Source organism: Carassius auratus, unplaced genomic scaffold, assembly GCF_003368295.1.
Source record: "Carassius auratus strain Wakin unplaced genomic scaffold, ASM336829v1 scaf_tig00025379, whole genome shotgun sequence".
In the NCBI taxonomy this organism is placed as follows: domain Eukaryota; kingdom Metazoa; phylum Chordata; class Actinopteri; order Cypriniformes; family Cyprinidae; genus Carassius; species Carassius auratus.
Genome location: NW_020525413.1, coordinates 43,436 through 57,233, shown reverse-complemented (window position 1 = coordinate 57,233; position 13,798 = coordinate 43,436). Strand labels below are relative to the sequence as shown.

At 35.4% G+C, this 13,798-nt stretch overlaps 2 protein-coding genes across 5 annotated transcripts in view; both read right to left on the bottom strand.

The window, feature by feature from the left end:
* Positions 1-266: 266 nt before the first annotated feature.
* LOC113078341 (mediator of RNA polymerase II transcription subunit 12-like) lies at positions 267-11,027 on the bottom strand (the record flags this gene model as incomplete). Its single annotated transcript, XM_026250662.1, has 15 exons — positions 10,820-11,027; positions 9,536-9,640; positions 8,871-9,062; positions 8,023-8,182; positions 7,716-7,891; positions 6,942-7,052; positions 5,570-5,842; positions 3,959-4,084; positions 3,749-3,848; positions 3,530-3,666; positions 2,302-2,433; positions 1,827-1,953; positions 764-993; positions 609-668; positions 267-443 (listed from the first exon to the last, which is right to left on the bottom strand). Coding segments are annotated over exons 1-15 (2,208 nt in total), but the record flags the coding sequence as incomplete, so codon positions are not given.
* Positions 11,028-11,929: 902 nt separating this feature from the next.
* The window catches only part of LOC113078342 (multidrug resistance-associated protein 5-like), a 42,507-nt gene continuing 40,638 nt past the window's right edge, over positions 11,930-13,798 (bottom strand). For all 4 annotated transcript variants that reach the window (XM_026250663.1, XM_026250667.1, XM_026250665.1 and 1 more), the window contains one exon: positions 11,930-12,955. In XM_026250663.1, coding sequence (XP_026106448.1) covers positions 12,863-12,955 — 93 coding nt within the window. In that variant the 3' untranslated portion in view covers positions 11,930-12,862. The remainder of the gene's footprint in view (positions 12,956-13,798) is intronic.

Sequence of the window (13,798 nt, the reverse complement as noted above, 5' to 3'; positions counted from 1 at the left end):
TTAACTTGCATGCATATTATTAACTAGCACTTCTAAAGCACATGATAATGTCTTATTCTGCATGACCATTTCTTGCATCCCTAAATCCACCAAACACTTAACAGCTTCCTTACTAACTATTAATAAGTAGGACTAACTAGGAGTTCATTGAGGCAAAAGTTGCAGTTAAGCGTGAGAATTGATCCCTAAACTATAGTGTGACCTTCTTAACAGATCCATATCTATGTTGTGAAAGCATCATTTCCATCAGTCCTGCTCAAGCTCACCTGAGGAATGGGGAAGTGTGTGGCGTACTGTATGTGACGGGGCTGCTCGTAAACCAGCGGGAAGGCCGGGTCCATGCCCTTGTCCTTGGCAGTGTTTTTGCTCTCCTGATCCGGGGCAGGTTTCTCCGGGGAAGGGCTTCCCTTCGACTCGCAGTGCATCGGAGGAGAAAACATCTGCTGAAGGTTCAGACAACAACACATTTAGTCAGTTACTTAGATTTTTTTGTCTTGTTTCCAGACAAAATATCTAAACATTAATCTATGATGTCTAATTATGTAAGAAAATCTTTTTTTTTTGCAGTGTACAAAACAGACAAGTGTAGTAAAACACTTTTTTCTAACCTCATCAAAGTTAGCGCTGGAGTTGTGATCTATCTCCATTGACTCAGACATACCAGTATCCTAAAAACAAACAACAATGGAATTAATAGCAATAAAGTATGACTTCATCCAACCAATTACATTCCACCACATCTTGACAGAAAAAAGCTACTTGCTTCCATTTTAACACTGCTTCCTGTTTCCTGCTCTTTGCGCTCTGATTCGTCGGAGGGCTCGTCGCTGGGGGAGCGTGGGCGGGGCAGATGGGAGTCGGAGGCCAGGTCGCCTCGTGAGATGAGGGTGCACATGTAGATGTTGTGTGAGAAGACGTCATGACGGATGAGCTCGCAGAAGAGGAGCACGAGATTGGAGAACTCCACTCGCTCGCTCTCGTTCCCGGGCTCAGCTTCACAGACACAGAGAAGCATTTAGACTTAGTTCAGTTATACTTCATTTAAATGCGTAATCCATCTCTGAAGTGGTTCATACTTATTTATGGCTGTCGAACAATTAATCGTGGTTAATCCTATTCAAAATAAAAGTTTGTGTTTGCACAGTATGTGTGCGTGTGTCCTGTACATCTGGAATCTAATTAAATAAGCTTTCAATTGATGCTTTCCATTTATTTGGCTGAGATGCAATTATTTGAATATCTGGAATCTGAGGGTGCAAAAAAAGTCAAAATACAGAGAAAATCACCTTTAAAGTTGTCCAAATGGATTCTTAGCAATGCATATTAAAATACAATCAATGAAAAGCTTATTCAGTTATTCAGCTTTCAGATGATGCATAAATCTCAATTTTAAAAGGTGTACCCTTATGACTGTTTCCGTGGTCTGTTTTGTTGTATATGCATAATGCATTAATTCCATTCGCCATTTATTATTAACGCACATATTCAATATAGGTTTTTACATCAGATACAGGAATATTACATTTTGTTAAAGCCTCCTTAGCTGCCTTATCTGCTTGTTCGTTGCCGACCAACCGCATCAGATGGTCAGGTCTCCAAAAAAAAAAAAGTTTAAATCATATTTCTTTAAAGAGTAAATTTTTTTCTTCTTGTAGGCAAGACATCGAATCTGTGCAAATTAATAAAATACAATAAAAAAAATGCAGTTCCTTTTGTATTTGTCCTAGAGCTAAAAGTGATGCAAAAGCTTCAGCTCTGAAAATCTAGCTTTGTCCAGAGATTGGAATTGGACAGAAAACCCTACGTTTGCTAAAACATGAACTCACTGAGCACAGGTGCTTGTGTGTCCAGGAACTGCAGCAGGACGTCCTGGAAAACAGGCAGCGTGGCAGCAGACAGAGACCCTGAGGACACCGAGCACTTCTCATCCACGACCTCCGACTCTCCACACCGCTAAAACACACAGGAACATATATATCCCTGTGAAAACTGTGCAGCTGGATATAACCAAACCATATTCATAATACAGTTGTGCTGATACAGTAGTATCATGGACGATAGACAGTGATGTCGCCTGTTGCTGATGCCTTTCATAATAGCAAAATGATAATTATTATTTATTGTCCATCAAAAATAGACTAGGTGTCTATCTTTAGCGAAGCAGCATGGAGAGCTGTTTTCTGTAACAGCTTTTTGGATAACTGAAAAAAATTTAAGCATTAAAATTAGTAACTTACAATGTTTCGATTAAACCATTGAAAACCAAATACATAATGTAAAAATAATGTTTCCCAGCAGCACCTCGGCCTCGATCTCCGTCTGCCTCTTCTCCAGGAGTTTGGCCACCACCATGGCTCTGTGCGGCCCGGACCTTTTACAGGAAACAGCCCACTCACACAGCAGGGTCACCACCGCATCGTCATCTGGACTCATCTACAGTGACATTACACATCAAACATCAGCGCACCAGCTGAAACACTGTTGAGTTACATAACTAGTATTACATAGTTACTGCATTTTATTTACGCTGATGAACAGCTGTCGAAGCATCACAGCACTTACGCGTCTGATTAAAATGTATAACTGTCTATCATTAGTATGCTACCATTTAAACATTTGGGGTTAGTAAGATTTCTCCATCTTAAACAGCTAACACCTGTGTTCTGTAAATCATTCTACATCTGTAATTACTGCCTTCAAGTATTATGTGAATACATATAATGCATATCTTTATTATTTATACAGATCTATAAAAGAATAAAAATGCACAATCTGTACATAAATGGATATACTGTTCCAGATTCTTTAACATTATTTATTGCAAAGTCTCGCTAAATGCATTTATATTTTTTGTTCTCACGTTAGATATGCATGCATGTACGAAGAGCACCTTAAAAACCACAACAAATTCCTTGTGTTTGCACACACTTGGCGAATAAAACTAATTATTTCAATGTTTTTGAAGTCTCTTATGCTCACAAAGGCTGCATTTATTTGATACAAAAAAAAAAAAAGTTAAAAAATGTTGTGAAATACTATTACGATTTAAATTACGGTTTTTCTAATGTGCCGATTTGAATATTTCTTATTTTATCAATGTTAAAAACAGACATTATTTTATTTTAGGATTCTTTGATAAATAAACATTTATTTGAAATAGAAATCTTCTGTAACATGATTGTCTTTACTGTCCTTTCTGATCAATTTAATTTCTTATTCATTTTACTTCTTAGTAAAAACAAAACAAAATGTTTACAATTTATTTTAGTGTCTCTTAACTAGTTGCTTATTAGCATGCCTATTACTAGAATATTAGCCATTTATTAGTACTAATTAAGCACATGTTAATGGCTTATTCTACATCCCTACACCTAAACTTAACACCTACCTTAGTAACTATTAACAAGCAGCAAATTAGGAATTTATTGAGGGAGAAGTCGTAGTTAATAGTGAATACGTTTTCTAAAGTGTTACTCTGAAAATCTGTGAAACCTCATAACAACAAATTAAAAACACAACTCTCTGGTACCTCATGTCCATCTTTGCTCTGTCCCGAGCCGAAGATGCGGTTATACAGCGAATCCAGGGAATTGCTGAAGTCTGACTTCTCAAAGCTGTGGTTATCCAAAACCTCCAACGTATGCAGGACGCGGCTGATGGTGAAACCTAGCAGACACACCACAGATGATATATTACACAAGCTTTTACCGGGCATACGAGAGAAGCCGAATAGTTCGTTCATGCCCACCTGCAGTCGTCTCCTGACACTTATCGAAAGACCAGCGAAACTCCACGGCCTGCCCTCTCTCTTTGATCTGCTCTTCAATCTCCCTCACCTTGACGCGGACCTGAGAAACATCACATTGCTTTAGATGAAGCGCTGTGGTCAGGTGAAGTGCTGGTAGATCAGATGAAGTGAAATCAAGAAGTCAAACCTGCTGGTTAAAGCTGCTGTTGCCCCCGGGCATGGGCAGGTTCGACGGGGCGATTGGGCAAGAGGTTCTAATGGCGAGCCGGTCTTATTACGACTATCTGTCAGAGAGTAGTGCCAGACCAGAGCGCTGGGACAACACAACACGATACTCTAGAGGAACAAACACAATAAAACCAGTGTCAAGAGAAACGCAGCATACATATATACACTAGAGATATAACCGTATGTATCAGTATTTCTGTTAAAATGTGCACACAAGCTAAATATTAATATAACTCTCTGTAAACCCACTTTCTGACACTAGGTGCACTTATTGAACAGAAGATTTAATACCGTTTTCCATCACCTCTGTGAACGAAGCGGCATTGCGATTAAGAACATTACTTTATTAGGTATTACATGGAGCGAAGATGAACACAAAATGCCATTGAATCTTTGAAAACATTGAAAACTGTACTTTATGCAGGACAGTGTTTATTTATACTCCGTTTTTCAAATCGCGGTAATCAAATATGGTTTTAATGATAATTAAAATATGAAGCGGTAATACTAACCATGGAAATTTTAACATAAATAAACTATCATGATTGATCTGTAATCATTGCAGCTATTGATGATTTATCAAGTATTCTATCGATTATTCCATTGATTGAGTAATCGGATAGAAGTTATTTTTCTTTATTAAAGAGCAATAATAAATATACAAGAGATAATAAGATAGGTCTCTTAAAATAAACCTAATTTGTTTACTCTTTAGAAAAATAAAAAATATTATTGTTGAAATTACATACATTAATAACCATGAAAACTAAACCCATTTAATGCATTTAATTGCCAAATTACATTCAAAATGCAAATACTAATAAAAAAACAAAATACAAAAATCAATTTTGAATTAGTTTAAAAAGGTAAACATTACAACCTAAAACTAAGGCATAAATCAAAATAATTAAAATAAAGAAAAGTGCTGTTCCGTTCACAGAAGTTATAGAAATGTATCCGTTTCAATTAAGATTAAATAGATTTTTACATTTTATGGGGATGTTTACCTTCATAAAGCCTTTTTTTTAGTATGCATCATCTTTTGAGTAAAATTATTACATTTAATCAGTCAATTGGAATAATAAGACATTTGAGCTGTTATCAAAAAATGATATCAGTATCAAGAGCATGCAAAAAGCTGCAACCGAAGAGGCATTAAAATGTAGGCCTATTTACACACTATTTAATTTAGCTCAGAGGGACATGAATGCATTTAACCTGCCCTTACAAATGCATAAATAATATTTTGTTATTTAAAACCTAAAACATTTAATACTGATATTTACAATTATTCTAAAAATGAAAAGATACTTTAATTGTGAAATGAAAAAAATGTGTCTGAGTGTGTGTTTGTGTGTTTCACAGAGAGAGAATGAGACGATCAACATGAACATCATAAGTAGCCACCATATTGATTTACGGTCTTAAATATGTCAGGCACTTATTAAATCTACAGTCCAGGGTTTATCAGATTGTGCATCAGTAATAATAGTCCATGGGGAGACAGTAAATGGACTAAACGAAGCCTAGAGGCAAATTATTTTTTGTATTCGAGTTACTCTAGGAATCGTTTCAGCCCTAGCAAGCCATTACCTGCAGCATGCAGCTTAGTCCAAACACCACGGGTCTGTGCTGGGGGCAGATGTAGAAGTCTGTGAAGGGCGTTTGGGGCTGGTTGCCCCCTGCAGGCTGGGAGGTCGGGGTGGGGGGCAGAGCGTTCCCTTGCTGTGCCGATATGCCGTGTGAAGGGTGTCCGCCTGGACCTGGTCCGAGACTGCCATCGCTCAGCAGCAGATTGAGCCGGCGTGTGCAGAAATACGCCAGCCGTCTCGATAAGTAGGCTGACTGCACAAACTCTCCAGAGTACTGAATCAAATAAAGATAGGGCTCAAAATGATCAAAATCCATTTTATAAGCGACCATGTAAAGACAGATTCAATTCTTTATGGGTCCTCTGCCCTGATTTTGGGAGACAATCTGCAGAAATCTCTGGTAAAACTGTGTTAAACCAAACTGAAAGTATTATACTTTTATTGTTCATTTTTGTTTGGGATAAAAATGGGTAAAATTCTACAAATTTGACCTTGAGTCACATTCTGGTGGGAATTTAGATTTTTAATACTTCTCAAGTTACGTGCACGCAAACTTTGGACTAATAATAATAATAATATTTCTCGCTCTCGGAAAGCAATGCAAATATTTTAACCAAGTCGTCTTTCTAGTTTCAAGATTATTTATTCTTCAATCATGCATCTTTAAAAGACAAAAGTCTCAGTTGAATGCAAGGTGAAACCACATTTGGTTTCTGGCGGCTGGAAATGTGCACAAATTTACATTTTACTCCTGGAGTCATACATGGGCCTGAACCACACAGGGCCTTAAAAATCAAGAAGCCAACAGGAATGTAAATCTAAAAGTGTATTAAGATATCTTTGATAGAGGTCTTTAAGTTACAGGCATGCAAATGTTGGAGAAAAAACTCAAGAAGCAATTTTCCCCCATTACTGTCACTATATTTTTCCATCATTATTGTCATATAATGAAAAAAGTAATTAAGATTACTAAAGTCAACAGATTTAATATTTTAGCTCTTTTCTTTATGTATGACTTTCACTAGATTTTTTTTAACAAACGTAAAAAATTTGACACGGGATTACTTAAACATAAAAAAAAAAAAAATACATTAATTAATAATTAATTTATTAATTTATATAACAACAACCATTACAGCTAGTTGCCAAGGCAATATTTCTAATATTCAAGTTCTAAAATAACTAAAACGAAAAACTAAAACTATATAAAGAAACTAAAAGAATTGACTTAAAACTGATTATTTTTTTTATAATTCACAATAGAATTTTTAAACTAGCATACCAATGATATCCAAATATCAGTCCAATAAACAATCTTGGAATGTGTACATTTTATTGAAATATGTAACCAACTGAAAGTAGTGTTAACACACCTGTAACAGGAGCGGCAGCAGGAACCGCAGAAGCTCGTCCTCCCCAGGTCTGATCTTCTCAAAACACTCCAGCACCCAGGTGAGGAACTCGTGTCTGTCTAACATGCCGTCCTGTCACACATGAACACATGCACACAATAAACAACCCCACCAACATGCACAAAAACACTCCCCTTTTGATAAATCCCTTAAAGGGACAGTTCACCTAAACATTAAAACTCTGTCATCATTTACGTCGTTGCATAGTTGCTTTCTTATGTTGGTGGTTCCCATTGACTTCCATTGTATTTTTTTCTACTATGTAATGAAGTCGTTTTGAACCAGCAACTATTAGATTACCAGCAATCTTCATAATATCTTCTTTTATATTCAACAATATGAAAGCAACTCATACATGTATGGAACTAAATAAATGATGACAGAGTTATATTATTTGGGTAACTGTCCCTTTAAGACATGGTAACAGTGGGCAGTATGACATATCTTTAATGTAATTCAGACAGACATTTTATCATAAAATATAATTTTCTCTGGCTCACTTAAATCCTTTTATAACACTTGGGATCGTTATATTAAAGGAATATCTTTTGCATCTGTATCTAGCATGGCATCACCATGTAATATTCGTCATCTGTTAGAAGTTAATTCTTTTTTGGGGTCTTAGTCAGACATATTTCCATGTTTCTTTGTTGCACTCGCTTGCAAACTGACAGCCCTCTGTATAACCTGAAGACAACATCACTGCATCTGTGAATTAAAAGGTTGCCCACGCACCTGAAACATGAACATGGCCAGCTTCTCGTTGTACTCCCACTGTTTCATGGCGGTCTCCACCTCAGCAGGAGGAGCAGGAAGAGGCGAGCCACAGCCCTGGCTGGGAGACTGTCTGTAAAACTCTGCCACCTTCTGCAGCTGCTCCCACAGGTACTTCGTTATGATCTGAGTCCATTCTGCAGAAGCCAGATAAAGCCAGTGAGGCATTGCAGCACAAAGCCCACCAATCATCTTCATCCCCAGGACAGTGCTGCATGTTTGATAGAGCTGAAGTATTGAACGAGTGATGCACAATAACCACACTAACCTATGCAGGGGTCAATGACGTGCCTCTTCTTCACCTTGGTTTCAGTTATAGCAGCGTGATACGCACATGTCATTTTAATCATCCAAGCGGATCGCATCACCGGCACAGAGTACTTTGCAAGATAGCCAAACACTTCCTCTTTCTTGCTGAAGATGGGAACCTATAGTGCACACATACAGCATTCAGTCTAAAGCAAGCTTAAAAACCCACTTGACCAATGTAGTAACTAGGGTTGTCCAAAAAAAAAAAAAATATGAATTTTGAATATGCATCGAATTTAAAATAAAAATCCACATTCGAATGCAAAAACACTGCATTTTTAATTTAGGTGTGCATTAAGGAGGCTGTCTTATTAGCCCTGGGTATACTTCACATTCTGCATGTTTAGAAAGACGTGTAAAATTAACGTAAGTTAAAAAAATGTTTAAACATATCTCGAGACTATATATTAAATGCATTCTGTGTGACTAGCTTTTCACGCTTTGTATTTAACTATGCATGCATACATGACGTTGTTTTGTTTATAGTCATTTAAGCAACTTAATTATATTTGGTTTGCAAACATTTTAAATATGTATTTTTTCATGTTTTCTTATGCTTTGAATAAACGTGCATTAGCAATATTTTGCTCGATGCGCCCTCTTTTGTCCTCAGGAGAGAAATAAAAAGCTTTTCTTCACACAAACTTAAATCATTTTAAATTCGAATTTTGATCATATTTAAGTACAAGAGTTTTTCAGCTACTTTGACAGCCCTAGTAGTAATGCTTAGAGGTTTTTGTGATGTTCTGGATCTGCACAAGTGATCTGTTCAGAGTTTACACACACAGCATCAATGCAAAAGCGAACCTTTTTAGCGAGCTGGGTCAAGGGTTTGGTGCCGGCCAAGTCTGTGAACCAGTTATTAATGGAGCTCTGCGAGCGCGCTGTGACGAGCCAGAAGTTGTCCTTCTGATTGACCTGCGGCTTCCTCTTGCCAGTGTCTGGAAACGTGTTGCAGCGTAACTTCTCCGCGATGATGCTGCTGAAGTTTGAGCTGATCTGAAACACAGAAGGGAAACAGGAAAAAGGGTTGACTTCGCCTTCAAGATCTTCATTTGATATTAAGCACTTGTGTATTACTTAGTTTCTTTTATATACATCTGAGACCCTGGAGCATTAAAGCAGTCTTAAAACAGTCTCTGGGGTATATTTGTAGCAACTTTACTTACTTTTTACCCTTATGACTGATTTTGTGTTCCAGGGTCACATTTATCCATCCATTCATTATCATATAATCATTTTAATGTCCAATTTAATCAAATTAAGTCTGAGCACTGAAACATGCACAAATACGATTATTTAATAAACTCGGTTCATTTTATTTTTTAACATCATTACATATCTGTAAGGGTCTATTTTTACCACAATAGACAAAAATAGACAAAGCTCTGTTTCTCCGACAATTTTTAAAAGAGTGAGGATTTGACTGATAAAATGCATGCATGCAGATACCTCTGCAGTGATAATCTTACCTTTGAAGAGTTGAAATTGACATTTTTAGCGCTGCCATGCTCGTCGCCTGAAACAGCCGGCTGGTTGTTAAATCCTTGCTTGACGTTCAATGCCGTCAAATCATCCTAACCATGAGAGGGTGATAGTTTCAGTTATTAAATAACTCGTACATGCATCTATTCTCATGCCATTGTGCTGGAAGGTCAGTCAGACTTAATCACTTATTCATCCTAATGAACTCTCAAAATCCATCAAATAGACAAACAATGTTACACTATACTATATAACACTATATAAAACTGAAAAATCTGTTGGATTATATATTATATAAGACGACATCACATGCATTTTTTTTTACATTGCTTTGCATGTGATATTATTTATATAAATATATAAATATATATATATATATATATATATATATATATATATATATATATATATATATATATATATATATATTTTAGATAAAAATCTACTGGAACAATAAGACATCACATGCAATGCAAAATAAATAAATACATTGTTATATATATATATATATTTTTTTTTGCATTGCATTGCATGTGATATATATATATAACTTATGAAGCACACTATAAAAAGAAACGGATATTCAAAAATACTTTCATATGTATTTTCTGTTGTTTCCTTTTTCTGACAACTGAGACTGAAATAGCTCCTGAAAAGCATTTAAGGCATCACAGGCACGTGCATAATTTCTCTCTTTTTTTAATGCACTTTACGAACCCATGATTCTCAGAAATGTTGTTGTCTAGTTTTCTAGGTTTTAAAACGAATCCATCAGAAACATATCAATTTAAGAAGAGTTGTCAACAAACACACATACAGACAGCACTACCGTACTAACAGGCTATTTGGGATTGTTTACATCTTAACTATATATTTTCAAGAAATATAGCGTTATTTATTTACTAAAATAGATAAAATAATAATTAAAAACGGTTGTAGGTTTCATATGTGGCCCTTTTTAAACGGCACTGTAACGATGAAAGGGCTTTAAATACAAACCACGGTAAATACAGATTCTCAAATCATTTTTAAAGGTGGGTTTTACATATAAAATGACCCTTTCTGCTCTCTAACCATCTGGAATAACAACTAAAGATATGAATTTGAAGCGAAAATGTTTTTTTTCTGTCTAGTTAACCGAGCCGTTGGTTTCATTGTTATTGGCCGTTAGCAGACGGCGGGGCCTGATCCTAACAGCCCTGGAAAACACACTTTAATTCGCTATTTAAATAAAAAATGTCGATACAGAGGGAAAGAGAAAGTCTTCTTACCTCTTTTTGCTTCGGGTCCTGTGGATAAACGTCGGGAGGACCGAGTCTGGGCCGTTTGAGAGGCCTGTGTTCGTAGCTCAGAATGCCGAAGGCAGCCATCATCCCCTCGGCATGTCAGCCGGTGTGTGGCCGATCCTGAGTGCTCCTTCTGCGGCTAGAGCTCCGCCGCTTCACCGTTGCTTCCGCTCCGACGGAGAATGATGGGTAAACACGAGATAACATAAAAGTCCCTCCAGTACAACAAACGGATTTTTTTTTCTTATTGCAATGAGACAATTAAAAAAGAAATAAAATATAAAAAGCAATAATAAATCTACGTCCATAACAAGTACACATAGTCATGTAAATAATTATAAAAAAATATATTCAAGGTTTCAAAATCATTTTTCGCTTCGTTATTTCTTGTTTATTTTAATTTCTATTTTAAAATTGGTAAAAAAAAAATATTTTCTTGTATGTTTACTTGTATATTTACTTGTATTTTCACTATCTGTTTTCATTTGTGGATGAATAATTTTCAATATATAATAAGTAAATTTACTATACTTTATATATCATACTTCAAAGTCAACAGTGTGCTCATATTCTTTGAGTTGCAATTCAATCTTAGTATTTTGTTTAACAAAAAAAACAACAAAAAAAAACAAATCACACCAAAATCATTTTTTTCATATAACCTTTATATATATATATATATATATATATATATATAACATATGCCATGTCAGAAAAAAAAGTCCAGACATGTAAAATAACACATAATTATAAACCACATGAAAATTTTACTTTAAAAGTTATTAAAACACAAACAAACGTTGGGTTATCAAGTTATATTGTAACTTCCCATAAACAATTTATACTGTAGTTTTTATCCCCTTAACCCTTACAGAAAACATGTATTATATTTTAAAATTTTCAGTAAATAAAATAATATAATGATTTATGAATAGTTTCCTCAAAAAGTGTCTCCACAAGGTCAATTACTGTTTTTTTCTTTTTACTAGGGTTTAACTGTACCACACACACACAAAACCATTAAATGTACAAATATAACCTTTATTCAATAAAGATTTTTTTTTTATAACAATCATAAAACAAGTGTTCATGAAACAACCACAAAACTATAATCTCTGAATCATAAAGAACAAGACAACTCTTAAAGATAAGCATATCTAAGTTTGTGAACAGATTTCTCTTCATCTTGATATTTCCAAGATAAACATCTAAACAGATGCTGCATGGTATGGCATATATATTAATACAAAATAATTACATATATAGACCCAAATTCTTGCATAATTCAGGTTCCTAAATGTGCAATTTTGTCATCCATCCCTGAAGAGATCAGTGTAGTCTTGATATGAAGTATTACAGGCACTCGCATTGAATGAATTAGAAATTTAGCATGTGATAAAAGATTACACAGAAATAAGCACTTAAAATACAAATAAGAGCAGCACTATCTCGTTGAATTATTGCATGAACTCACATTGCACATTTGTGTGAGTAAAACACTATCCGCACGATGCTTTTTACAGGTACCTGCCAAACATTTAACAGCAGAGGCACAAAACGTACACAGTATGAGCATCAACGAAAGCACAAGGAAATAATGCAAAATAATTCAAAAAAATAAAAAATAAAAGGGTTTGTGCTGATGTCTGGAATGATTGATCTTTGGTTGGATTTATGTATGCATGGAACTCAACAAATCAGATCAACAGGTTACCTTACGCTCGACACATATCTTGTATGCTTTTATAAAGAGAAAAACGACAGGAAAACAAAAACATTATCAGTGTGCAAAATTTACTTCGGCCGAACACAGACAGAAGAGAGTCGTCAACGAGAAACACTTCAGCCAGTAACACAAATAAAGTGCCATCAACATGACAGTTCCCATTGGAAGGCTCTTCTTCATGACGTAATGCACTATATAATCTCTCTGTGCGCTTACTATAACAATATCATCATCTTACATTACAACAAACAGACTGACAATCTCAGTTTGAGCAGCTTCCAGGATTTCAATCTGGAGTATCTTCAGTGTCTGCTTTCTTCTGCTGCCACCATCATGGCACGGAAACGGGAGTTTTCATCGGCCAGCAGGTTTGAAGGGGTGTCAAACTCCCAAATCTATTTAAAAAAGACAACAAGACATTACTTTGACTTACTGTATGTAATCTATACTGTATATATAGGCAGTGTTTTGATGCAAAATATCAAACCAAGTCCGATTTTTTAAAGCAAATGAGGCGTTAAGATTTTACAACACTCACTTTTCTGTTTTGAGTCAGTTATTCTACACATAAAACCAATGCATCAGCATTTAAACATTTAATTGCACCTGCATGTGTTATAGTGATGTTATAGTTTGACTACTGTCCGTATAGAGTTATCTATTGATTTAATTTGACATGGAAATAATTCATTACGCCCTGAGAGATTTTTACAGCCTGCAGCTTTGCACATTAACTAGGAACAAGAGCAATGCAAATTCTTAAAACTTGTTTTGTACATTATATCTATACTTTTATCATTTAAAAACGAACAAACTTGTGTTTTGTGGACGTTTTGCACCTTAAATGTATGCTTGAGCTGTTTCTTATAAATGCAACTTGGTTTAATGTTTTGTTGTTTATGCATTTAAACACCTAACATGCAAGATTGACAAAAAAAAAAAAAAAAAAAAATTAGTTGATATCAGTAACAAGACAATATTAGGCCTGTTGTGACAAGTTTTTCATATTCATATTATGTGTGATTTTTTAGTTTGCGGTGACCGTAATAACATGTTCATTTAGGTGTGATATTTGCCACCTTAAATTGATTTCTATTGACATTTCTACATTTTTCACAGGTGTGTTTGTTTGTTTTTCAGAGTGAGTGATACTTGTCGGCTTCCACACTGTTAAAACAGCTATGATATGAGCGGACACTTACAGTAGATTGTGTATGAGTGTATAAAGGAGCGCACGC